Genomic DNA, 23,238 nt, shown 5'->3' on the forward strand with positions numbered 1-23,238 from the left:
ACAACGGTTACGGACACGGCATAGTGAATGCGCTTGATGCTGTCGGCTCCGTATTGGAGGGCATCGGCTCCGTATCCGGGAAGGTCAGCACGGGAGGCGAAGATACGGGAGAGCCGGTGATCGAACATACGCCGGTAACGGCCGGATTCGCGGGCGTCGATATCCCGCTTACGATTCATGCGACTGATGATGTAAGCATTCTGAATGTCGACGTATATGCTAGAACGAAAGGAACAGCCAATTACGTGTATATTCCCGGAAAACGCGTTTCCGGGGACTACAAGGATGGCATTTACGCCGCTTCCATTCCTTCTTTTCTGATCAAACCGGCAGGAGTGGAATATTATATCCGCGTAAATGATTACGGCAACAACGGCTATGATTCCGAAGTTTATTCGGTGGAAATCAGCAGCGGGGTTAAAGCGGGTTATGTGCAGGATTTTGAAGACGGCTTTGTCGGGTTCACGACAGGCGGCGCAGGCAAACCGTGGGAGTGGGGAACGCCGGAAAGCGGCCCGGGCGCAGCAGCCTCGGGGGACAAGGTATTTGCAACCTACCTTACCGGTACCTACGCGGCGAACTGAATACGTAGGCGAATCCTTTGTTGGTGCGCGTCATGTCCCATGACCCACGATCAAAGATCCACTGTGCAGCCAGCCGCTCGTCCCCGTTTGCATGCTGCGCCCCGCCCCGCCTGAAGGAGTGCGAGGTCAAGTTGGCTGAGGCTCCTGCCGGCTCCGACACCCGCTTCAGGAACCGGTTCACATACGCTTGAACCCCGTCGTCACCGCGAGCTTGGTTGGTCGCTGAAGGGTTGGCTGCAGCGGAGCTCGGGACGCTTCGCAGAGTGGCAGCCACCGGGTCAGTCATCCCTGCTGCAGGAAGCTGCGAAGAGGTGGCAGCATTGACCGAAGGTACTCGTAGTACATCGAGAAGGGGTGCTGCTGCATCAAGTGAGGGTGTAGACGGTGTCACAAGAGAAGGAAGCTGGCTTAGCAGGGACACACAAGGCGACTCCTGCATCACCAAGGCTACTGCGAGCGTGTGCAGCGGGCAGGTCACAAAATCCGCCCGATCAGGTACGAGCGTGAGGCCTTGCTCCTCAGCTGTTTTCATTCGTAGCATCCGAATGTAGAAAACGTTGTCAGCTGACATTGTAATGTGCTGCTTTGTGACGTAGCCGAGCTCTGATGAACGGCCGAAGCAATGCCACATAAGGCACGCAAGCGCTGCATCTTCGTAATCCGAGGCGACGGATGCTGTTTTGTACACATAGCATATTAGTGAGCGCAAATCCGCCTTTGTACAAGGTGGTGCCTTGTTAGTAAATCCTCCATTATCACGTTTTAAGCAGTGTTTTTCGAGAGTCTTCCCTTGTTTAAGCAAAATTAGCTCGGTTGGTACTCTAAGATGAGGATACTCATCGAAAAACCAAAGCTTCACGTTTCTAAAGTAAGAAATGGCGGTGTTGGGCGCCAACTTACCTTTCTTACCTTCGCATGTGGCGAGATAGTAGCCAAAACGATCCATCACGGCCGCTAAGCTCTTTCCAGAGCTGTCACTGAAAATGCATGCTCGGACAACGTCCATGGATACATCCTCGACTTTAAGCATACGCTCGAACGCGCCTATTCCGGTAGTACGCGCTTTTTGCGTGTTTGTAGGGATAAGTGCGGAGAGGCTCATGCTGGTTGCTGCTTGTCTTTTCTGCTTTTTGTTAACTGGACTTGGCTGGTTGAGTGTACCTTAACACTACTGCTCAATTTTAACCTAAAGTAGGAGGTATACCGCATTGTCGGAACCACAAAAATATTGACATATATCTTACACGACTTAAATTCAGTATTGGTTTCAAAATAGTTAGCTCTAGCTTCCGACAAATATTTGTCAGAAAGTGTCGGAATGAAGAGCCTGCTCCTGTGCGACCTAATTGGCTGAATTAAGGTACATTGTAGTATATGATTGGATATTAATCCCATATTCACAATCTTGCCTTTGTGTCTGTCGGAAAGACGTGTATATTCATCCATACCAAGATGCCGCCAGTGTTTCGCTTGACCCAAGCTATTTTATAATAGTAACAACCCGCCTTCAAAATGAGCATAACCGCTGAAAGCTCTTAATATCTGTGTTCACTTCCCTCGAGAGTGTGTGGTTACTTCTCCTCTTCCGGCTGTCGATCTACGAAACTGAAATTGCAGCGCACTCGCACGCGTTAACGTTCAGGTAGTCGCTGGTCAGTTTTGGATCGGGCATATGGATGGCGACTCAAGGTGGCCTCGTCGACACTACCCACTTGACTTAAAAGACAGTCATACAGTCGCCACATGGATGTGATCCAGCACCTTAGCAACCTTTTGCCGACAACATAGATCGACTTGTCGCTTTCGTTCCAGTTTTCGAAAATCGATCTGCCTTCAAGTCGTCCCGCCTTTTTGCGTCCTTCAAAACTTGAGTTTGGACGGGCCAACACTTTCATTTGCAAAAGCGTCTGCTACTGCGTGGAAATCGAGAAGTGACGAGTCGCACGTAAAAGAAAACTGAGAGCCGTGCAGACATTGGGTGTCATTATCGAGCTTTTAGATTCACGAATCAAAATTACGAACACGGAAGACATGCCTCACTCCAAGAATGGCATTGCCATGCCGGCGTTGGAGCTCGAGCGATACGACGAGAAGCTGATGCGGGAACTGGCGGCTACGCTTCTCCAGCAGAACCTGGATCAGTACAGTGAACTAGCAGTGACCCCCGACGGCCATCCAGATTCTCGATCGTGGATTTCGATCCAAAAACGCGAAGGAGTTCGAGTCTACAAGCAGAGTACTCGCCAACAGCAGCAGCAGATTAGAGCCCAAGCAGCTACTGGGAATAGTGCTGCAAAAACCGCCAAAGTACCGCCGTCGCTACTGCTCATGGGAACAGTCAAAGGTAACCTGGACGACGTGTTATACGCCACAGCGGCGTCTTCAACCGAGGCCATTCTAACCAAGTCCAAGTATACCGATGACGGTATTGTCGACGCGAAGGTGCTGGCCCGCATTATTGAACCGACGATGGCGGATCCGATGCACTTCCTCAATGTGACTTGGCGCTATTATGCGCTCTCTGAACCCCGAGATTACGTGTGTCTTGATGTCGCTGGATGGGGCAACACTGCACGTGGTGAACGGGTTGCGTACCACCTCATCCACTCCGTAGGTTTCGATGCACTACCGAGCCACGAGCACAAAGGAATTGCTCGTGCCAATATGTCGGTATGTTGGATCTTCCGTCAACGAACAGCTACTCAGGTAGAGTGCTACGCACGCGGCTACTACGACCTCGATACCACGAATGCTATGCTGAACTCCATCTCGATGCACACGCTCGCGTCGCAGTGGCTTTCGTGCGTTAAACTCGTATCGTACGCTCAAAGCCTAAAGCTGACACGGCTCCTTAATTGTGGTAAAGGGTTCGTTACTTCCGACGGCAGTGAAAGCGACAGTGGTGACGGTGGATTCGGAAGCTACAGCAGCAGCTCCAATCCATTGCAGTCGCAATTGTCGAGTTCAACATCAAGTTCGAGCAGCTCAGTCGTGTTGCTACCTGCACCGCCTGAGCCGGCAAGGGTACTGGCTTCGAGGTGCAAGCTGTGCTGCAAAAGCTTCCACTTCCTGGGAGCCTCTCGACGCGTTTGTCAGGCCTGTGACGAAGACGTGTGTTCGCGCTGTAGTGTTAAACAGACTTTGTGCCTTTTTTCCCGTACTCGGCGATGTGTTCGAGAACGCAAGAAAAATTTCTGCAAGCAGTGCGTAGCCGACGCCATGCGCAGTGAAGCTGGTGCCGTGGCACGAGATGACTTCATCGCCGCCACACAAGGTCTGCCGAGCTGGTAATGAATGTACTGTCTTCAAAATGTCAATGTTTAAGCTACATTAACGCTACAATATCGGAAACATGGCAATTTGTTAGCAACCGAGCAGATCTAAAAGCGTGCTCCTGTAACAAATTGGTGTTTTGTATGGTCAATGTCACTGTAAGTTTTTAAAATGATATTTGCCAAATTCCCTCTTCATGACGACTGTCCTTCTGTTTCCAAATTTGACGGTGAGGAGTACTACGCTACGTGGCTCCAGCCTAAGCGTGTGCATGTAGTAACAAAGACCGAAGCACCTAAGGGTGAACCAATGGCCAATAACTGAAGTCAGTGACTCCTGGCAGGAAAGGAAAACACACATATCGATTAGTACGAACTTCGTACTACGAAGTAGCTCCGAGACGGAACATGAACGGATGTGTTTTGCTAGTTGACACTATTGCACAAGGTTGTTCTAGTCTAACTTTCTTTAAGCACTTCAACTACCGTCTGAACTGATAACCTCACATTTCTACCCGACTGAAGTCAGAACACAGGATACTTTTGCAGCTGGATCCTCGGGCGTGCATTGCGCTATGAGGCGCGGGGCACGGGTCCTGATGAGCGTTGCCGCTTGTGGCCAGAGTTCCATCACGCAAGACTACCGCGAATAAAACTAATGAGCCACTGTGGTGAGCGGATCCCAAAGTATCGGTGAGTCGCAACGCTGTACTTACGCGGGCTACACGATTCCCAGAGCCTCGCTCGCGCCTCTGCATCAGCTGCATTTGCTGACTTGCCTTCGCTACGAGAGTTCTTCGCCGGAAGTTCTTAAACGGCAATATTAGCGGCGAGTGCTGATTACATTGTGCAGAGAGGTGAGCAACACAGGCGAAGTAGGATGCTTAGACTCAAGCGGGAGTAAATGATGACACACACTTTCTTCTCGGAATCTGTCTGTTGTCGCCGGTTATGGGTAACCTCTTGAATCAATCCGTAACATGACTTGTATCATTGTGATTTCCTCAACGTGTAGAGCCCGTGACCTGACTCGAAGACACTTAACGAGCAACCATTCCGGATCCAGCCGCGCTCTCCGCCATGTCCAAGGACGACCTGATGGCGCAGGCGATGCCCCACCTTCAGTTGTCGGCTCAGGACATGAAAGCGATTCTGGAGTTGTCTGTCAGAATGTTGGAAACAAACCTGACGCAGCAGAAAGAGCTGCGGTTGACAAGAGATAATTTCCCTGATTCGCGTACGTGGCGAGAAGTGCGGCGCAAGGATGGAATAAGGGTGTTTAAGGAGTTCCAGTCGCAAAACTCCTTGCCAAGCGGAAACAGCGCGACGTGTATGCGAGCTGGATTTTCTCATCCGGAAGAGTTCGAAATGCCATCATTACTCATGTTAGGAACGATAGCTGGCAATCTAAACGACGTCATGTACGCGTCCATTGCAACAAGTACGGACGCCATGCGAGCCCGTTCCAAGTTCGTGCAAGATGGTATCGTGAACAGCAAGGTGCTCTGCTGTGTGGAGAGTCCTTCGTCGGATGATCCGTTCCACACACTCAACGTTACGTGGCGATACTATTCTCTTTCAGAACCTAGAGACTACACCTGTATCGAAGCAACGGGGATGGTGCCTAACGATTACGGTGAGCTAGTGGGTTTCCACCTCATCCACTCGCTTGGCTTCGCCCAACTTCCAATCTTCCGGAACCACGGCGTGGAGCGAGCCAACATGTCGGTGTGTTCGTTCTTCCGCCAGAAAAGTACAACGCTCGTCGAATGCTATAGACGCGGCTACTTCGACTTCTACTCGAGCAATGAGATGCTGAACAACATTTCGCTGCACACAATTTCGACCCAATGGCTGTCGATGGCTCGCTACGTCGAGTGCGCGCAGATGAAGAAGCTCGTGTGGTGGATGCGGATGCGGACAGGGCGCGATTCGTTTGCCAGCAGCAGTCAAAGTTCCAGCTCCACATCATCTGGTGGGATCGCAATGATTGGTCAAAATACGCGTCCTCGTATCCAATCCGCAACGCGCTGTCAAGTCTGCAGGCGCGGGTTTGGCGGGTTCTTGCGGACCGCACCGAGAGCCTGTGCCTGCTGCGCCGAGTGGGTCTGTAAGCGCTGCTGCGTCAAGAAACAAGTATGTGTGGTGTCTTCCCATAACCGGAGCAAGGTGAACGACAAGAAGCTCATCTTCTGTGCGCAGTGTGTTGCCGAGGGATCCAAGAGCGACGCCGCACTGGTTCTTCGCGAAGAAGTCATGGGGCTACGAACGTCCTACTCGTCTACCCGCAGAACCATTACATGCAGTACAATGGAGACAGAGTAGAAATTGAATGAGGCCATCGACTGCGGCGGAATATATTGAGTGGGGTGCTGTGTGTGTGTTGTTTAGATTTGGATCACATGACATGCATTTACTATGTCAGTGGTGGAAGGTGCTCTCAAAGGAAAGCAGCTCCCCAAGTGCACTGCACACAATCTATAGGAAGCCTCCAGTGGAAAGTCAATCTAACTCATGCGGCAAAAGCTGATGAGCGCTTATTCCTCGATAGTCTTGTTGCGCATCTCAGAAATCTTGAAGCCAGGCATCTCGAAAGACGTGGCAAGAGCGTTGACATCACGACGGAGCTGCTTGACGCCCTCGTGGGCCTCAACGCCCTTGACGAAGTCAACTAGCTTCTTGCCGCTCGTGCTCTGAATCTCTACGCACAGCTTGACAGCGCGGTCGAGGAACTCGGCGACCTTGACGAATTCGGCCTCCTTGAAGCCACGGCTCGTCAGAGCAGGCGTGCCGACACGCACACCACCCGGGGTCAGGGCGCTGCGGTCACCCAGCACGGCATTCTTGTTCAGCGTGATGCAGACCATGTCGCACAGCTTCTCGAGCTTGGAGCCCGTGACGCTCTGAGGACGCAGGTCCCACAGAATCAGGTGGTTGTCAGTGCCGCCTGTGCACATCGAGTAACCCAGGTCGGTCAGGGTCTTGGATAGGACCTTAGCGTTAGCCTTGAGCTGCTGCACGTAGGTCTTGAACTCGGGCGTCTGTACCTCCTTAAGCTGAGCGGCAATGCCGGCAATCTGGTGCTCGTGCGGGCCACCCTGAAGGGCGGGGAACACAGCGTTGTTGATTCGAGGCTCGAAGCCGCGCTCGTCACGACGGAAAAAGATCATACCAGCACGGGGGCCACGCAGCGACTTGTGCGTCGTCGTGGTCACGATGTCGCAGTAGTCGAAGGGGCTAGCGTGCTCCTGAGTGGCGACCAGACCGCTGTAGTGAGCCATGTCGCACATAAGCAAAGCGCCGTTGTCGTCGGCAATCTTGCGGAAGGCGGCATAGTCCCAGTCACGAGGGTAAGCGCTGCCACCGCACACAATCATAGCGGGCTTGAAGAGGGCAGCCTGCTCAGCGAGCTTCTCGAAGTCGATCAGACCGGTATCAGCGCTCACTCGGTAGGGCAGCGACTCGAAGTACACCGACGTAGCCGACACGGCCTTACGCGTCTTCTCAGCCTTAGAGTACGTGTAGAAACCGTGAGTCAAGTGGCCTCCACTGGGAAGGTCCAGACCCATGATGCGGTCGTGCGGGCGCAGCAGAGCCGTGTACACGGCGAAGTTGGCGGGCGAGCCAGAGTACGGCTGCACGTTGACGCCCCACTTCTCGGCGTCCAGACCGTAGGCAGTCAAAGCGCGCTGCTGGCACAGGATCTCGATCTTGTCGATGACCTCATTACCGCCGTAGTAACGCGCGTTCGGCAGACCCTCTGCGTACTTGTTGGTGAGGCACGAGCCCAGGCAGTCCATGACGGCACGAGAAGTGAAGTTCTCCGAAGCGATGAGCTCCAGGCACTTCCACTGACGGTTCTTCTCGGCCTCAATGAGGTTGAAAATCTCCGGGTCCTGCTCCTCGAGGGTGGCGTTGTTGGCCTGTAGGAAGAGACATAGATGATGTTAGCGATCTGCAGCAGTGTAATACTGTGGACAATAGGCGTAGACGTACGATGACCATGGTGGACGAGTATGTGGGGTGAAGCTGCTTGGTCGGGTTGGAGCCAAATGCGGAATGCATCCGACGCAAGCGCGTGTCCTGCCAGAGATTGCAGTGACCATCACTCTGCCACATCACAATGGATTGCAATCGAACTGCGCGATATATTTGTTATAGAAGGTAAAGGAAAGGCGTCTTCGCTCAGACACCAAAACGATGTTCACAACATAATCAAAAATTCAAGGCTCAACCGACTGCGCAAAGTGCTGGGCACCACGCACTTGTGCCTGTCAAATCGGATCCCTAAACCTGGCACGTTCCTGGAGTGGCTCGCACTGCCACAAGAACTCTAATCAGAGTGCCCAATGCATTTACCGGTACTGTGTCGGTACAGCTAAAAAATGCAAATTTTGGGATGCTGTTATGAAGCCCGCAAACCAGCTACTGTATTTACATGCTGCAGCTAAAGGTCTCGATTGTTGATCTGTCGCTGTGATGGTACATGTATCATTTTGAAAACAGCTTACAGTGCTGTGCGTCGCCTGGAAGACACAATACGTAAATGAATACATGTAACTATCGACGCGTGCGCTATTACATGTATTGCGCAGGCTTCGCCAGACCGCACCCACAAAAGGTGAACTGGCCCAGAAGGTATACTGACTGCACGGCACATGGGATGGCTACATCCAATTAAACCCACATCCGGTTCGGTTTATTTTCTCTAAAAACAATGTGGGTGGATAGGTGGTATTTGCCAGCTTTTAACAGTTGAGGCACCACATCAGCATGTCCTCCCCCGCTTCGCTCGAGTCGTCCCTGCCGCCCGCGGCATTGGAGGTCCTGCCGGATATCATGGTAAGTAGCATGGTCTCTCTCCCTTCGTGTATCTGCAAAGTGGACGTCCAAATTCTACATACCAGTGGCTAAACGCTCCTGTCATGGCTACCCCCCGACCACCTATCTTATGTTACTCCAGGCGGCGATCGGCCAGACGCCCATGGTATGCATTAACAGCATCGGCAAGAAAGCCCATTTGCAATGTGAGCTGCTAGCCAAGTGCGAATTCTTCAACGCCGGAGGTTCCGTCAAGGACCGCATCGGCAAGCGCATGGTTGAGGACGCCGAGGCCGCGGGTCGCATCAAGCCCGGCGACACGCTCATCGAGCCCACTTCCGGCAACACTGGTATGACCCTCACTAAAGCGCTATCTCGTAGATTCATAGACACTGACTCCATCTGCAATGTATTAAAGGCATCGGCTTGGCGCTCGCGTCCGCCATCAAGGGCTACCGCTGCATTATCACGCTACCGGGTGCGTCAGCCTCACTTTCGATTACTTGAGTACTCTATACTAATTCGCAGAGCGTTGTTCATCCAGAGAAGATGAGTCTGGAGAAGGTGAACGTCCTCAAGGCGCTAGGAGCCGAGATTATCCGCACGCCGACAGAGGCAGCGTGGGACTCGCCCGAGAGCCACATTGGCATCGCCAGGCGTCTACAGGCTGAGCTCCCGAATGCGCATATCTTGGACCAATACGCCAATCCGTCCAACCCATTGGCTCACTATGACGGCACAGCCGAAGAGATCTTGGAGCAATGTGACGGGAAAGTTGACATGGTCGTGATGGGCGTCGGTACCGGTGGCACCATCTCGGGTATCGCCAAGAAACTCAAGGAGAAATGTCCCAGTGTGATCGTCGTCGGTGTGGACCCAGAAGGTTCGATCCTCGCGTTGCCAGACTCGCTGAACGACAAGAACCGACTGCAGTCGTACAAGGTCGAAGGTATCGGCTACGACTTCATCCCGGACGTACTGGACCGCAGTCTAGTGGACCAATGGGAGAAGACGAACGACCAGGAATCGTTCATCATGTCCCGTCGTCTCATTCGTGAGGAAGGACTGCTCTGTGGCGGCTCGAGCGGCTCGGCCATGGCTGCTGCGGTCCGTGCTGCCTCCGTGTTGAAGCCTGGTCAACGCTGCGTCGTTGTGCTGCCGGACTCGACGCGCAACTACATGTCCAAGTTCTTGAACGACGCGTGGATGTACGAGAACAAATACGTGGAAAACACGGTCCACACGCGCGAGAACTACTCGAAATACCGCAAGGAGACGGCCACGTGGTGGTCGCAGCAGCGTGTGTCGGTGCTGGAGCTGCCGCACCCGTCCACTGTGTCGCCTCAGCTGTCGTGTGCAGCGGCTATTGAGACGATGGAGCGTCACGGCTACGACCAGCTGCCTGTCGTCAAGGAGGACGGCACCGTGCAGGGCGTCGTGACGATCGGCAACTTGCTGTCCAGACTTTCCTCTGGTCGCGTCATGCGCACGGATCCCGTGGCGACCGTGACGTTCGGCAACTTCAGTCGCGTGACCCACGAGAGCTCGTTGGCCGAACTCGCCGCCATCTTTGACAAGGATTACTTCGCTGTTGTGACCTCCACGGACGGCAAGATTGCTGGCCTCGCCACGCGGATTGACCTGCTCAACTACATCACGAGCGCCCGCGAGGAATAAGCAACGATAGGAGAGAGAGAGAGAACTAGACTGAATTGGGACAGTGGACAATTTTATCTAGGGAATAAGTCTATCGCTTGTTACTCACCGAGGTCTCGACACTCCAAACCAGGAATTTCTGTTTTGAACATCGGATATTATTGTTTACTACAAAGTACTTTAAAGTAGTGGTCTCATGTCTGGCGGTAGCAAGGTACGGTGGCCAAGTATGTACCACGTTGGATTCTTTGTTAGGTGGACCAAGGTCCTTCGTCCAAGGAGTTATGGTCATGTGACCAACATCCACGCGGCACAAATGTCTCTTCTGCTGTAAGTACGCGGCTTGATGCAAGGTATTTTGTATCTCAATTGGACCTAGATAATTAACCGGATCAGCGTGAAGACCACGCAATGACCGGTTTTACGGATCCTTTCGGACTCATGGCGCTATCTCGGCAAGTATCATTCTCCATTTTGCAGTGAACCAGCCAGGAAGCTCTTTAAGTTGTCAGTACCCAAGAGTAGAAATGATTGCTATTCTGCTGAAGCTTGCGGTGGTCCTGAGTACGCTGCAAAGCGTCACAAGCGACTTGAGCATTCCAGATCCACATGATGGCCACCGAGCCTCGATCATTGAAGCCAGGTCCAAGTTGATCCACAACGTCGAGCGGACCTACTCCGTTGGAGACCAGACATTCCAGCAAAATTATGGACCAGAGGTGTCTACGTCTTCGATGCTTTACTTCGAGCATCTCGTACTGCAAGCCACAGCGCTCACAGCGACGACCAATTTCAATGCGTCCAAGATCGAGACATTCCTGCAAGATCGACTTCCGTTTACGTCCGTCGATGATTTCCACCAAGCGTACGAAGATTTAGCCGCCACCGAAATGATCGAGAAGCCTTTGGCGTTAGACTCGAGCGACGAGAACTTTGGTGCTATGCGGCTTAGTATCCTAGGTAACAATTTACGGCTGGTTCAGTACGCGGATAATTTGTGGGAGGTCCCATCAGACTTGATTCTTGACGTTTTTGGCGAACTGACGTTGTCAGGTGCGTTGAGAACCCACAAGGTATTCGTCACTGACTTCTCCGACCACGGTGATCTCACCTATAAAGCTGCTAAGGAGTTCAAGTACATCCCTAATGTCATCGGATGTTTCTGCAACAATGTCGACAAACGACAGCTATTGCCATTGGCAATTACACTCGTGGATTCGGAGCTTACGTACACGAAAGCGGATTCTCCAGGTGAATGGCAATTGGCCAAGATGGCGCTGCATGCCACGGAGGTCAACTTCCAGCAGATGCGGCACTTTGTCGAGACCCATTTAATCTCTGTCCCGGTTCAAGTCGAGATGATGCGTAGCCTCTCGACTGAACATCCGGTGTACGCCTTAATGGATTATCACTTGTTCGCGGATTTCGGGATGGAATACTTTGCTAGACGAGAGTTGTTGAGTCCGGGTACACCATACGATCAAGTCACGGGCTATGGCGCAACGGGGTCTCTACGAGCGGTGATGCGGGAGTTTAAGACCACGTCAGTAGAACTCGATCTACCAACAGACTTGGCGGCACGTGAGTCATTAGTCGACTATCGCTTAAATCGGTACGGAACAAAGTACTACAATATTATCAAGCGGTTTGTGTGGAAATACATGAAGGCGTACTACACAACCGAGGAAGCTATTCGAGACGACACAGAGCTTCATACGTGGGCTGAGCGGAGCTCCCAACTTGAGCACATCCATGGATTCCCGTCCGCATTCACAGGCTACGACGATCTTGTGCGAGTGTTAACACACTTCATCTTTGAGAACGCCATCAAGCATCACTTTATGAACGGACATGCATCCTGGCACAGCATCGCTCCTCCATTCCATGGCTCCGCACTCTATATCAAGCCACTCCCGACCAAGAAAGGAGAGGAGGTGGATCCACTCGACTACGCGGTTCCGAGCGAGACTGTGCCTAAGATGGCGTATATCTACTCGTGGTTTACACGACAAGTGCCTGTAAATGCATCGGCTCTGCATTTTTACCAGTCAGAGCCATTCACAAGCGAAACAGAGCTAGTGGAGCCCATCCGAGAATTCCACCAGAGTATGAACGACATGATGCATTTCGTGGACTTCGCTGAAAGCCAAGAAGCTCACCCGATTGACATTTTCAAGCCGTCATCGCTGCCATTTTATTCTTTCACTTAAACATGCAAATTTACTTGCAGTTTTTTTTAGGAAAACGAGCCTTCAACATTACACTTACAAAACCCGAGTAACTCATACAATCCTGGGTGCACTGCTTCAACTTGACGGATATTGAGGATTTCTTCGCGTGCGATTCGTACAGCGTCGGTATTCGTGACGTCGTTAATGCACTGTACACAGAATACGCGCTTCTTCTCCGTCACGGAGGCCTGATTTGGTGTGAAAATTGCAATTATCTTGGTTACGGCAACGTGAGCATATCTGCTCTTTGCAGATATCGCAGAACATGCGACTTGTACCCAGGAAACCAAAGCTCTTGGAGCAGATTTTGCACAAGCCAGGAGGAACAAGCCTTTTAGCAGGAGGTGGTATTGCACTCGCGTGCCGACCACGACAGTGAGGCTGCTTTAGTTTCCATTGAATGCCCCATATATACTTTCCTCTAGCGTGGTTTCCAGCACTAATCAAAACGTTATTTTACGTGTAGCATCTTTACTGCGTACTGAGGCGCAACGTCGATGGAACCAGTACCCTCACACTTAGTAATGTCAAGGTCGAAACGAAAAAAATACGTCGGTGGTGTTAAAAAGTCTTCATGTTGATTCATACGAAGACGCTTGTAATTATTACTGAAAGTAATGGTCGGCGTCCAACGTTCTCTCGAAAGCAACGAGTTTTTATTGTTGTTTAGCCCCTCTATTTATTATACGTGAATATTTTTATCTTGAGCTATTTGCGGCTCACGGCATTCATCAAAACCTTTCAGCTAGATTTTTTTCTAACGAGCCACACAATCCCATTCATGCGATTTTTTCGTAAGACGTCCATACAGAAGCTAAGCGTAAGATAAACGTCCTTTATTTTCTGCAAATGAGGAAAGATAAAGTTTACTCGTACTATTCATCATACTTAACGAAGTGGGCCGACGTTTTTGTCAAATCCTAGTGAAAAAGGCGTCTTTAAACCTGTTGATCGAGTTTGCGGAAACAATATTGGTAGCGTGGATGACTTTCCCTAAGGTCTACTTTGTGATGATGGGCCACTCACGACTTATGCTATCGCTCCAGGTGTATCATAAATATACGATCTTCAATTTCACTCGTCTCAAGCTAGCTGCACTCTCCGTTAACCATATCAAGCAGATTATGTGCGAAACTAGAAGCAGCAGTACGGTAGCGAAACGTTACAGGAGCGATGGAATCTGTCGTCTGATGTGGAGCTAGAGAAGGCAGCTCAGCTCCTATTCAAGTCGTGGGCTGCTGTTGCCTAACTTCATCATGAAGAGTCACGGACTCCGTGACTTTACAAGTGCCAGCTGAAGCACTGCACTGAATCGAGTATGCAGACCCTGATGCTGAGCCTTGTCGTTGATATTACTGCTGAACATGACAACGCCAGAGTTGCAAGCGAGTTTTTTCGGCTTTGAATCAACGGAGCTGAATCGAACAGTGGAGGACACCATATATAAATATTTACACAAAGAGAGAAACTATGTGCATGAGCTCGCTTACAAAAAATCTGAACTGAAGTGCCCACTATTGGCAAACTCAAAAGTATTCCATAAAATAGGTTATTTCCGTCGTATTGTTCCCATTTTTGTTTAACCTTTCATTCGTCTCTTTAACCCTTTTCTTAAAACGTGCAAAATGATCTACTTGTAGTACTACTTCGAAGTATTAAGCACTTCACTCTAAAATGTTTGCTAGTTTTTGTCGGCATTCAAAATGCCCATTGTGACGATAGGAAAATCAGCGGAGTGAATGAAGCCCAGAACAGCACATCAAGATACCCCCAGCCGGTGACAAGTCCGCGTGCACGTCGAGAGGTGAGCTGCGGGTCACTGCGGAAGAAGAGCAGCATCCAGATTGAAAACATGGCCACGAACGCCGCGATCGGGTACATCACCAAAGGTGGAGGGGGCTGCGTGAACAGCACACCATTTGCTGAGAATTTAACCCACACCAGCACCTCAAACGTAGCGATCGACAACATCATCCACGAATTCTGACCCAAACGCCAACATTCCGGGTTGGTAATGAACTCATAATACTGTAAAGAAAAAATTAAAAAAATCAGCAGTTAAAATAAAAATACTTGCAGCAATTCTTACCTCAGCAGCAGCGGGAATTCCAAGCAAAAACACGAGCAGTAAGCGATACGAGTTGAAATTGCTCTCCTTCGGAATACTCAGCGTCGTCAGCATGAAGAAGGCGTTCAGCTCTGTAAGTAGACATATTACTACTGCAAAAAAAATCTCGGCGAACCGCTTGAAGCTGGAGAAGACCTCCCAGTGATACTGCTCCCAGCTGAATGGTGTGAGCTGGTTGAGTGCCAAGCGGAAGTAGCCCATCTTCTTGCCTCGACGACCGGACCAGTCGTATTCCTTTGACTGCAGCAGCCACAGCGTCACGCGACCCAGACACATGCCCAGCATGTTGGCACCCAGCAAGTCGAGAAGAAGCGAGTCCCACCAACACTCCTGGAAGTCCGGGATGACGAACTGCAGTGCGAGTTCCAAGATCTCGAAGGCGATACTGAGCACCCAGCACAGTCGCCAGTCACGGAACATACACATCTTACCCCACCAGCCCGTCACATGCGCAATAAACCAGATACTCGTGACTCCGCGCGTCAGCGACTAAATTTAACCCACAACATAGTAAGCTTCATCACCCAAATCATGTTATAAAACCCAACTTTAAATACGCACCTCTGGGTTAATTGCGCAATGTAACTGAGCTGGGGTTGTCGTCTTGGGTCGACTGCCGACTTCAGGGAACAAGTACTGCATTCCGGTCATGGCGCTCTCTCGGTTCTGTACGAGCGTAGCAGCCAGTAGCAGTAAATATACGACGGAGCAGCCATGGACCACTCGCCATACGCCTGGATGGGGGCGCATCATGAGTACGTCCCTTGTTTGTAAGAAACAGTAGACCAGAAAGATCAAAATGGCGGCGAACAACGCGGTGCGTACGTTCTGTACCGTATCTTGCGAGTCGTGAGTGAGCGAGTAGTACGAGAAGCCCGCTACCACGAGTACGAGCACGAAGATCTGGCGTGGCTGTTCTGGGAACAACAACAAGCCCTCCACTTCACTACCGTGTGTGGCGCGGAAAGTGTTGTACGACCAGCTTTCGGGCCGCGGACTCGAGCGCTGCGAGCATGGGGAAGTGCCCATGGATCCGTCGACTGCGTTCTGCGTGTCTAGCGCGGATATGGCCTTGCCCTTGCGCTGGCGCAAGGAGCTCTTGTCTTCCGAAGCCATTACCGCTTGGTCCTGCGGATCGGATTATGCCTTGGGACAGTTTCGTATGGCACTTCAGCTAATCAGGGTTCATTGAATTTTATTGGGTGGAACTAAATTTAGCGAATCGATGAATTGCAGCATCGGGATTGGAATAATTCACTTTCTTACTTTTAATAAAATTACTTTTTGAAATTGCTTCCACTAAGAAAAAATCAAATGATACGCGATTTATTACAGATCTACGTTAGATGCTAGAATACTTACGTTCTAGCTCCCCTTAAAGCAATTTAGTAGGCACCGTGGTAGTGTGGTTGGCACGGTGGCGCAAATTACGCAGACAGCGAAGTGGCAAGCTCGCCCTTGATGGCGATTTCATCGTTGCCCTCATTGGACATTTCTGCACCCGGTTTTCCCTCATCCTGCACAAGGGTGTCCTCGTTGAAAATTTCCCGACTGGATTTGCCCTCGCTGGATTTGTCCTGTGTTTCACTGGGCTCGTCCTTGATTCCGTCCACTTTGGGTTTGTCTTCGCTATTCTCCACAGTGTCCTCGGCGGTCTCTTCAGCCGGATCAGCTTTATTTTTCTTAGACGTTTCAAAATTGCCTTTGATAGACGTTCCCCGTGGACTGCACAGCGTCAGCAGGTCGTATGCAGCTTGCAAGGACTCTCCGTCCAGCCTCACAGGCTCACTGTCCGAGTCGGAGTCTTTAGATGCATGCTCGCTGTCGCTACTGTCGCCTCTGCCCGAATAGCGTTTAAGCTTGGACAGGTTTAAATAAATGATGGGAAACACTTTCTGTTTCTTCGCTCTGGGCGTTGATGACGGAGATCGACCACTGGGAGGTGACGACATGGAGTCGTCATCCTCAGCAGATCCTCGTCTCTTAGCCACATTGCGAGTAGTTGACAGCGTGAGGAATGAGGGTTTCCTTATGCGTGCCTCAGTCCACAGCGCTCTGGTAAGTCTCTGGAGCTCTGCTATGCGACAAGCCGCCTCGTCCGAGTCCCAATTGGATTTCTTACGAAGCTTAAACTTCTTCTGGCCGTAGTTCTTGGGTACTGGCTTGCCGTCAATGGTACCGGCACAGAGCTTCTTGGACACCCGCATGGGGTCACATTGCAGCTGCACGGCCAAGTAGCCACGCAGTCGGATGCCTGTATAGATCGGCAAGTAGCCTTCTTCAAATGCCTCGATCAAGAGACGGGCTAGTCTCTCCTCCGTGCTAGTCCATTGACCTTTACGGAGGAAGTCGCCACTGGCTTTGCGCTTGGTGGGCGCTGGAGTAATGAACGACGTTAGCTCATCATCGATGGCCAGTCTTTTCCGTTTACCCGTGGCGCGTTTTAGAGGCAGCGACGGTATGTCCTGGGTCTGGCTGTGGGCATCTTTCTCCAACTTCGACTTTGGTGTGGTGTATCCGTCCTTATCGGAAATTGAAGGGCTTGCTGGGGCTTCCGCAGAGCATGAAGAAGAGACGGAGACTTTAGTAACCTCGGGAGAATTGGGTGAGGGCGATGGGAGGATCGTGACGGTCGAATTCGCCTTAGGTTTAGACACTGGCGTCGGTTCTGGTACTGGTTGTTGCAGTTCATCTTGCTGATAGCTGCCGAGTGAGGAGGCTTCGGCCAGCGAGCTCAGCGCGTCCGTCATGCGTGTATATGGTGGAGGAGGTTTGCAAGGTGCTGGTGAACACGCAGCGACGCGTCGGAAGGCAGTGAGGAGCTGCTAGCGCGAGACGTCGAGGGGGGAATGAGGAGGAAGTGGAACTTCGAAGTCTGTAAACCTGTTGCAGTGATTTTGGCCTGCATAAATGCATTTTCTGTTAGAGGAGGAAGGAATCTTATCTTACAAAAATGCAGGGTCTAATTGAATATCCTGTGAGAACATATAGAATCGGTGAGATATTGCCTTGACACAGCAACTTTCAGCACCATCACTCTTGATCTCAACTTCATCGTACCTAGGCTTCGGTACCGAGTACCAGCGAGCCATTCAAACTGTACCAGTCCGAGACAAAGAAGCCTAGGACACTCATGATGGACAAGGCTGTCGGCGCTGCGGGCTCCCCCACCTCGACGACATCCTTCGCGGCCCCCTCCATGCGTGAATTATCTCCGCAAATAACTTCCGAAGCTGTGGATGTCTCGACAACGCCCACCGCTGCTTCCAGCCAACAACAAACGTCCAGCGCCTCAGGATCTCGTAAGCGTGTCTTCACCTTTCAGAAGCGGTGGCTGCACTCGCTCCCGATCGTCGAGCGCTCGCTACCCGAGTCCGAAATGGACAGCCGAGTAATCAAAGCGGTGCGAAAGACTGGCGGTGCGTCTGCTGCCGCTGCAGTAACAGCCGCCGCAGCTGCAGGCGCTGACAAGGAGAAGGACGCGATCGTTTGCATGCTGTGCGATGACCCAGCATCCAAACGCGAGCTGACCAAGGTCTGGAGTCGTCTCAATTGTCGTCGGGGACGTATCGAGAACCACTTGATGAGTAAACACCCGGAGTTCATGCGATTGCTCCAGCACAAGCGCGAAGCCGAAGGAGATCTGGCCGTGCAAATCTTCCTGCAGAACCTGCGTGAAGGTCGCTGCAGTGCACGTACCGAGATCAACAATGGGCTATACAGTCAACTGACTGTTAATTCCACCTCTCGCTCGAGCCCTGTTGCTGCGGGTGCTGCCCCCGACAACGCAGAGCTCCAGAAACGTGCACTTGGTGACTACATTATTAATAATGTACGTGAACTTCGTGAGGAACTAGATGGCAGTCGGAAGCGTGCGAAACTCGAAGAATCTTCTGCAGCTGCGAACGATGTATCTGCCATGGCCGCGTCGGCGTATTCAGCTGGGGGTACACTGATACGTGCTGGAGTGGACGGCTTGTCTTCCAGTGCACTCTACCAAGATGCTGCAATGTCTGCACACTGGCAGACTGTATTTTTCAACAAATTGGTACGCCTTAGGTGTACACTAGACAAACCAGAACGATATTACTAAGTGTATGTGTGGTTTCACGGTAGGTTGTGGCTACAGGCGGTGATAACAAGGCCATGGCGTCCGTAGCGACCCAGCTTTGGCTCTTAGGAGCAAACGTGCTACTTACCTTTAGGTAAGCTTAATACTCACCAGCTGTGAAGGTGTACCAACTCACATTGTACCAAATGGTACAGTACCATGTCAGCGTTGGATGACTTCAACACAAAGCACATCGGGCGTTTTCCGGACCCTTCCGAGGGCGTGGAGAGTCCCCGTGGCGTAATGCTGCCTGTACTGGGGTCATTCCGGACACAAAAGAGCATCGCCGACTGGTGTGGCTCCATTGCCACCAAGTACCAGCGCGTGGACTTCCTGCTAACTTATGCTGGATCTGAGGTGATGGACGGTTTGTCATCGGGAGGAAAGGAGTCCAGCGGAGACGCTGATAAAATCACAACCAGCACGTACGAGTCACCTACTAAATGTGGTGTTTATACCAGCCAAGCTGACGTGTGTGTGTCCATGCAGAGCCCTCATCGAAGCTCTAAGCGAGTCGATGTCGTCGACTTGCTTCCCAGACCCCGCAGTAAATGAGGACACCTGGTTAACCTCCAGTACTGGAACCATCGTAAACATTGCGCCTGCTGTGGACGATTCTACCGTCGAGCCGTTGATTAAAGCGCTAGCTGCCAAGTTACAGCCACGCAATGTCCAGGTGAATTGCGTGTTGCTGCCGCCGTCTGTCGACACTGTAGTCGTTGATGACACAGCTGCGCTGTCGCATACGATTTTGTTTCTGTTGTCGCCAGCCAGTCGACTACTGACAGGCAGCGTGCTACGAATCCAACAGGACAAGACGTCGACGCAAGCTGCAGAGAAGAGAAAAGAGGAGTCCGCCACGGAGCGCGTCGCTGATGTAATCAACTCGCATTCAATTTAAGGAGAACTTCCCATCTCTACTACATACTGTACTGGTACTTTGAAGTGCTGTCTATCCATCCAACATTTCGTTGATGTCAGCTCCACGTTGCCATTAACAAAAGGTACCTGTTATATGGTACAATCGACTGTCAGAGACATGGTCATGGAGATTCTCCGTAAACGGCCAACTCCGACGATCGCTACGAATAGCAGGCACTAGAACGCGCTATCTCCTGCTCCGTGTAGGCGTCGGCTTTCAATCTACTGCGTACTGTCCATTCGGCCTCTCTTCTATACATCACCACATGCTTATTGCGCCTCGATCCGCGCTCTAGAACTTACACAACATGAAGGCGATCCCTTCTACCTTGCGTCGCTCAACGCGTCTTAATAGAGCCCGCTTCATTATGACGATACCGGATCAATACTCGCCACATCAACAAGCAGATGCGGCTATGACACCTGGAGCCTCGACTTTTGTTAATAGCCGCCGCCAAAGCTCCGCGTCTCGAAAGCCACTGGGTCTTCACTATGGTAGTATTCGCAGAAGCTGGAGGGGATACCTGGACAAACTAGCGCCGTTCCCTTGGCTGCAGCATGTGGCGCTCGAAGCAGCGAGCTTCTTCACGAAGCCAGAGGAGCTGGAGTTCAATCTACCGCGAAATTTCCATGGGAAATACACGCTCGGAGACAAGCTGGGTGAAGGAGCATTTGGACAAGTGTACTGCGTACTGCCGATAAAGCAAGAGGCGCGTGGGTGTGAATTACAATTGGACTTGGCAGTTAAGATCGTTCCTAAGTCTCGTGTCGTGAGTCGTAAGGACTATGCGGCGTTAAAACAGGAAGGACGCATGATGGTGCTGTTGGGTGGAACACTTAACGTGGTACATTTCTTCGGAGCGTATGAAGATGACACGAATGTGTATCTGGTAATGGAACGCTGTGTCGGTGGAGACGCTTCGTCCAGGTTATCAGGCGAGAAGGAGTTGGATTTGACGGCTAACCCCAAGCAAGAAGAGCGAGCCAAGATGTACATGAGAGATATCTTGCATGTTGTATGGCAGTGTCATTTACTGCGTATTTTACACAGAGATCTCAAGCTCGAGAACTTCTTGTTTGCAGATACTAAAGACGACAGTCCACTCAAATTAACCGACTTCGGCGGAGCAGCTTTCCTAGATGAAGGCCAGTTCTTACACGATGTCCACGGAACTCCACTGTACACGGCACCTGAAGTACTTAAGCACAAGTACGCTTTTCCGTCAGATCTCTGGAGTTGTGGGGTGATTTTGTATCGTCTGTTAAGTGGACGCTTCCCGTTTGAGTCCGGACCGCTGCTGGATGAACGTATTCAGCATGAAGAGATTGATTTAGAGAGCCCTCCGTGGACTGGCATCTCAGATGAGGCCAAGGAATTAGTGAGTCAGCTATTAGAGCGTGATGTGACTAAACGCTTGACTGCGGAGCAAGCACTCAAGCATCCGTGGCTTGCTCCGAGTGCTCCTTTGTCGGCTGAAGCTTTAACGACGGCTTCGGCTGCTGCTAAAGAGGCCACCAAGGGTATTTCCGGACCGGCACTAAACGGTACACTGGTACAAAGGCTACAACTGTACCGTTCACTTAACAGTCTGCAACGTGCTGTTCTTAACGAGGTTACTCGACTTCTACCGCTTGCGTTAAAGCAAGATGCGCTGGTACTGTTCAGTGAAGTATCTCGTGACGGCAGTGAGCGAGTGGGACTCGAGGAGTTCGCTGCGTATGTAGCTGCAGGTGGCTATCGCCTTACCAGAGGCGAAGCGAAGGGCTTCTTGCGCAATCTCGACCTGGACGGCAATGGGTTACTATCTCGTGACGAGTTCTGCGCTGCGCTGCTGGACTGGCCACAGCTTCAAAGCCAACAAGCTGATGAGTTTGTGGAGTGCGCGAACCAGGTTTTTGATATGGTAGACGAGGACAGAGACGGTCTGTTGACGCTAGAAGACGTGGCCGAGCTGACTCCGTTCCAGGAAAGCGGGAAACACTTACACTCGTTCCGGAACGACCTGGACCGCTGCTTCCAGTACACTGATCGGTCGGGCAGAGGCTGCATTGACAAGGACGACTTCAAGCACATGCTACGCATTCCTGCGGGCGCGTACGCTCATTTCCCTCGAAGGATCAGATTCTGAGCTTGTTTAGAATTTAGAAACAAGGTTCTTTAATTCTGAGCACATTTAGGCACAATTTCTGTCATGTTTTTCTTTTTATAAATACATCGGGCATTTTCTGCGTAAATTGAGTAAAGCAGATTTTGCGGAGCTTCCAAATGACTCGCGCGCTGCTCTTTTCGCTTCATCTTTCTCCGTCTGAAGATGTTGAAGAAGTTGATTGAAGAACATGATGGGGCCATGGTTGAAGAAGAAGGACGAATAGGTGAATAGAGAGATCTACACGACGATGCTCTTGCCAGCGGCGATGTGCAGGCCTGCTTGGCGCACCGGACGGTTCAACAGCTGGTTGACTCGATCCAAAGCCACTTGAAGCTTGGAGACTTTGCGCTTCTTAGACTTGTTGCTTTCCGACGGTGTGCTGTAGAATGCTGGCGCTGAGTTGGTCGAGTTGTCGCTGTCGCTTTCAGCGGCGTGTTCCTCTTTGAGGTTGTTTATGTCCATACTCACGCTACGTCGTAAGCTGGCACTGGACAGCGTTGTGGACGCCAGCGACTGGTCGGCACTTGATGAAGCAGACGAGAGCTTCCTCTCGGCCGTCAGCTCTGCGATGTCAATACCAGTGTCGACATTACCGATGACCACGTCGTCCGCGTTCACGAACACGAGACTCACAGGCTTGGGGGCCAAAAGCATGACCTTCTTAACGTCCTGTAGTGTGAGACGGTTAACCGGGAAGCCACCTACGAGTCTTAACTCGCTGCCGACCTTGAGTGTCGTAGCAACTTGCGTCTCGCGCGTCACGGTGCTAACGAGGATAGCGCCTGTGCGCTTGCGCTTAAGTGTGAAGCCCGGTGTAGTGCGCCCGCCCCACATGATCTCAACGGTGCGTGGTGCAGAGGCTAGCGGAAGCGAAGCCTCAGACGAAGATGTAGACGAACACGAGTCGGATTTGTGCAGTGTACGGCGGCTACGTCGACTCTTGCTCGTGGTTCTACTTGTAGAAGCGCGTACAGGCGAGGAAGAAGACGAAGACGTACTGCTGGTTTCGTCCATGGAATGCTGCGGTCTCTTGAGACTCATTGTATCTGTTTTAACTGGAAGTGTGTTATTGCGGAGTGGGTAGGTAGCCACTTGAGAGCTCGATAGGCGGCAATAGCTGGTGCAGCGCAACAAGTACGAGGAAAGGATAATGAAAGGGGCTGGCGTCGGGAACGCCGAGCCTGGGAAAAGCAGGCGAGCGCACGACGGTCGCAGACAGGGATCACGTGGCTATTTTTTGCGATCTAGACCGCGGGTGTAGACCGGACAGCCCATACCTTTCGCAAAGGATACCCCGCGATAGCACGCTACGGGAAAAATGTGTTGCGTTTGATTCTTGGTTAGTTAAACAGACCTGCTATAAT

The 23,238-nt window shown here is 51.5% G+C and overlaps 11 protein-coding genes across 11 annotated transcripts; 7 read left to right on the top strand and 4 right to left on the bottom strand.

Moving 5' to 3' along the window:
* Positions 1–2,615: 2,615 nt before the first annotated feature.
* Positions 2,616–3,875, top strand: PITG_14694 (uncharacterized protein; the record flags this gene model as incomplete). The annotated part of the gene is made up of 1 exon (XM_002898529.1): positions 2,616–3,875. The coding sequence occupies one exon, from the start codon at positions 2,616–2,618 to the stop codon at positions 3,873–3,875; it is 1,260 nt and encodes a 419-aa protein (XP_002898575.1).
* Positions 3,876–4,861: 986 nt separating this feature from the next.
* Positions 4,862–6,181, top strand: PITG_14695 (uncharacterized protein; the record flags this gene model as incomplete). The annotated part of the gene is made up of 1 exon (XM_002898530.1): positions 4,862–6,181. The coding sequence occupies one exon, from the start codon at positions 4,937–4,939 to the stop codon at positions 6,179–6,181; it is 1,245 nt and encodes a 414-aa protein (XP_002898576.1).
* PITG_14696 (serine hydroxymethyltransferase 1, mitochondrial precursor) lies at positions 5,748–7,975 on the bottom strand (the record flags this gene model as incomplete). The annotated part of the gene is made up of 2 exons (XM_002898531.1): positions 5,748–7,779; positions 7,853–7,975. 2 exons carry the CDS (start codon positions 7,973–7,975, stop codon positions 6,394–6,396), a joined length of 1,509 nt encoding a protein of 502 aa, XP_002898577.1.
* A 636-nt stretch (positions 7,976–8,611) lies between these two features.
* On the top strand, positions 8,612–10,442 carry PITG_14697 (cystathionine beta-synthase; the record flags this gene model as incomplete). The annotated part of the gene is made up of 4 exons (XM_002898532.1): positions 8,612–8,698; positions 8,820–9,027; positions 9,096–9,155; positions 9,222–10,442. The coding sequence occupies 4 exons, from the start codon at positions 8,630–8,632 to the stop codon at positions 10,352–10,354; spliced, it is 1,470 nt and encodes a 489-aa protein (XP_002898578.1).
* A 418-nt stretch (positions 10,443–10,860) lies between these two features.
* On the top strand, positions 10,861–12,543 carry PITG_14698 (uncharacterized protein; the record flags this gene model as incomplete). Its single annotated transcript, XM_002898533.1, has 1 exon — positions 10,861–12,543. The coding sequence occupies one exon, from the start codon at positions 10,861–10,863 to the stop codon at positions 12,541–12,543; it is 1,683 nt and encodes a 560-aa protein (XP_002898579.1).
* A 1,719-nt stretch (positions 12,544–14,262) lies between these two features.
* On the bottom strand, positions 14,263–15,808 carry PITG_14699 (phosphatidylserine synthase, putative; the record flags this gene model as incomplete). Its single annotated transcript, XM_002898534.1, has 3 exons — positions 14,263–14,592; positions 14,654–15,181; positions 15,254–15,808. The coding sequence occupies 3 exons, from the start codon at positions 15,806–15,808 to the stop codon at positions 14,263–14,265; spliced, it is 1,413 nt and encodes a 470-aa protein (XP_002898580.1).
* A 619-nt stretch (positions 15,809–16,427) lies between these two features.
* On the bottom strand, positions 16,428–17,177 carry PITG_14700 (uncharacterized protein; the record flags this gene model as incomplete). The annotated part of the gene is made up of 3 exons (XM_002898535.1): positions 16,428–16,468; positions 16,524–17,069; positions 17,150–17,177. 3 exons carry the CDS (start codon positions 17,175–17,177, stop codon positions 16,428–16,430), a joined length of 615 nt encoding a protein of 204 aa, XP_002898581.1.
* A 648-nt stretch (positions 17,178–17,825) lies between these two features.
* Positions 17,826–18,901, top strand: PITG_14701 (uncharacterized protein; the record flags this gene model as incomplete). Its single annotated transcript, XM_002898536.1, has 4 exons — positions 17,826–17,895; positions 17,989–18,425; positions 18,486–18,740; positions 18,809–18,901. 4 exons carry the CDS (start codon positions 17,826–17,828, stop codon positions 18,899–18,901), a joined length of 855 nt encoding a protein of 284 aa, XP_002898582.1.
* A 419-nt stretch (positions 18,902–19,320) lies between these two features.
* On the top strand, positions 19,321–19,704 carry PITG_14702 (uncharacterized protein; the record flags this gene model as incomplete). Its single annotated transcript, XM_002898537.1, has 1 exon — positions 19,321–19,704. One exon carries the CDS (start codon positions 19,321–19,323, stop codon positions 19,702–19,704), a length of 384 nt encoding a protein of 127 aa, XP_002898583.1.
* A 172-nt stretch (positions 19,705–19,876) lies between these two features.
* Positions 19,877–21,853, top strand: PITG_14703 (calcium-dependent protein kinase, putative; the record flags this gene model as incomplete). The annotated part of the gene is made up of 1 exon (XM_002898538.1): positions 19,877–21,853. One exon carries the CDS (start codon positions 20,033–20,035, stop codon positions 21,851–21,853), a length of 1,821 nt encoding a protein of 606 aa, XP_002898584.1.
* Positions 21,854–22,111: 258 nt separating this feature from the next.
* PITG_14704 (uncharacterized protein) lies at positions 22,112–22,915 on the bottom strand (the record flags this gene model as incomplete). The annotated part of the gene is made up of 3 exons (XM_002898539.1): positions 22,112–22,387; positions 22,475–22,826; positions 22,869–22,915. The coding sequence occupies 3 exons, from the start codon at positions 22,913–22,915 to the stop codon at positions 22,112–22,114; spliced, it is 675 nt and encodes a 224-aa protein (XP_002898585.1).
* Positions 22,916–23,238: the final 323 nt, after the last annotated feature.

Source organism: Phytophthora infestans, genomic scaffold (assembly GCF_000142945.1).
Source record: "Phytophthora infestans T30-4 supercont1.36 genomic scaffold, whole genome shotgun sequence".
NCBI classification, from domain to species: domain Eukaryota; phylum Oomycota; class Peronosporomycetes; order Peronosporales; family Peronosporaceae; genus Phytophthora; species Phytophthora infestans.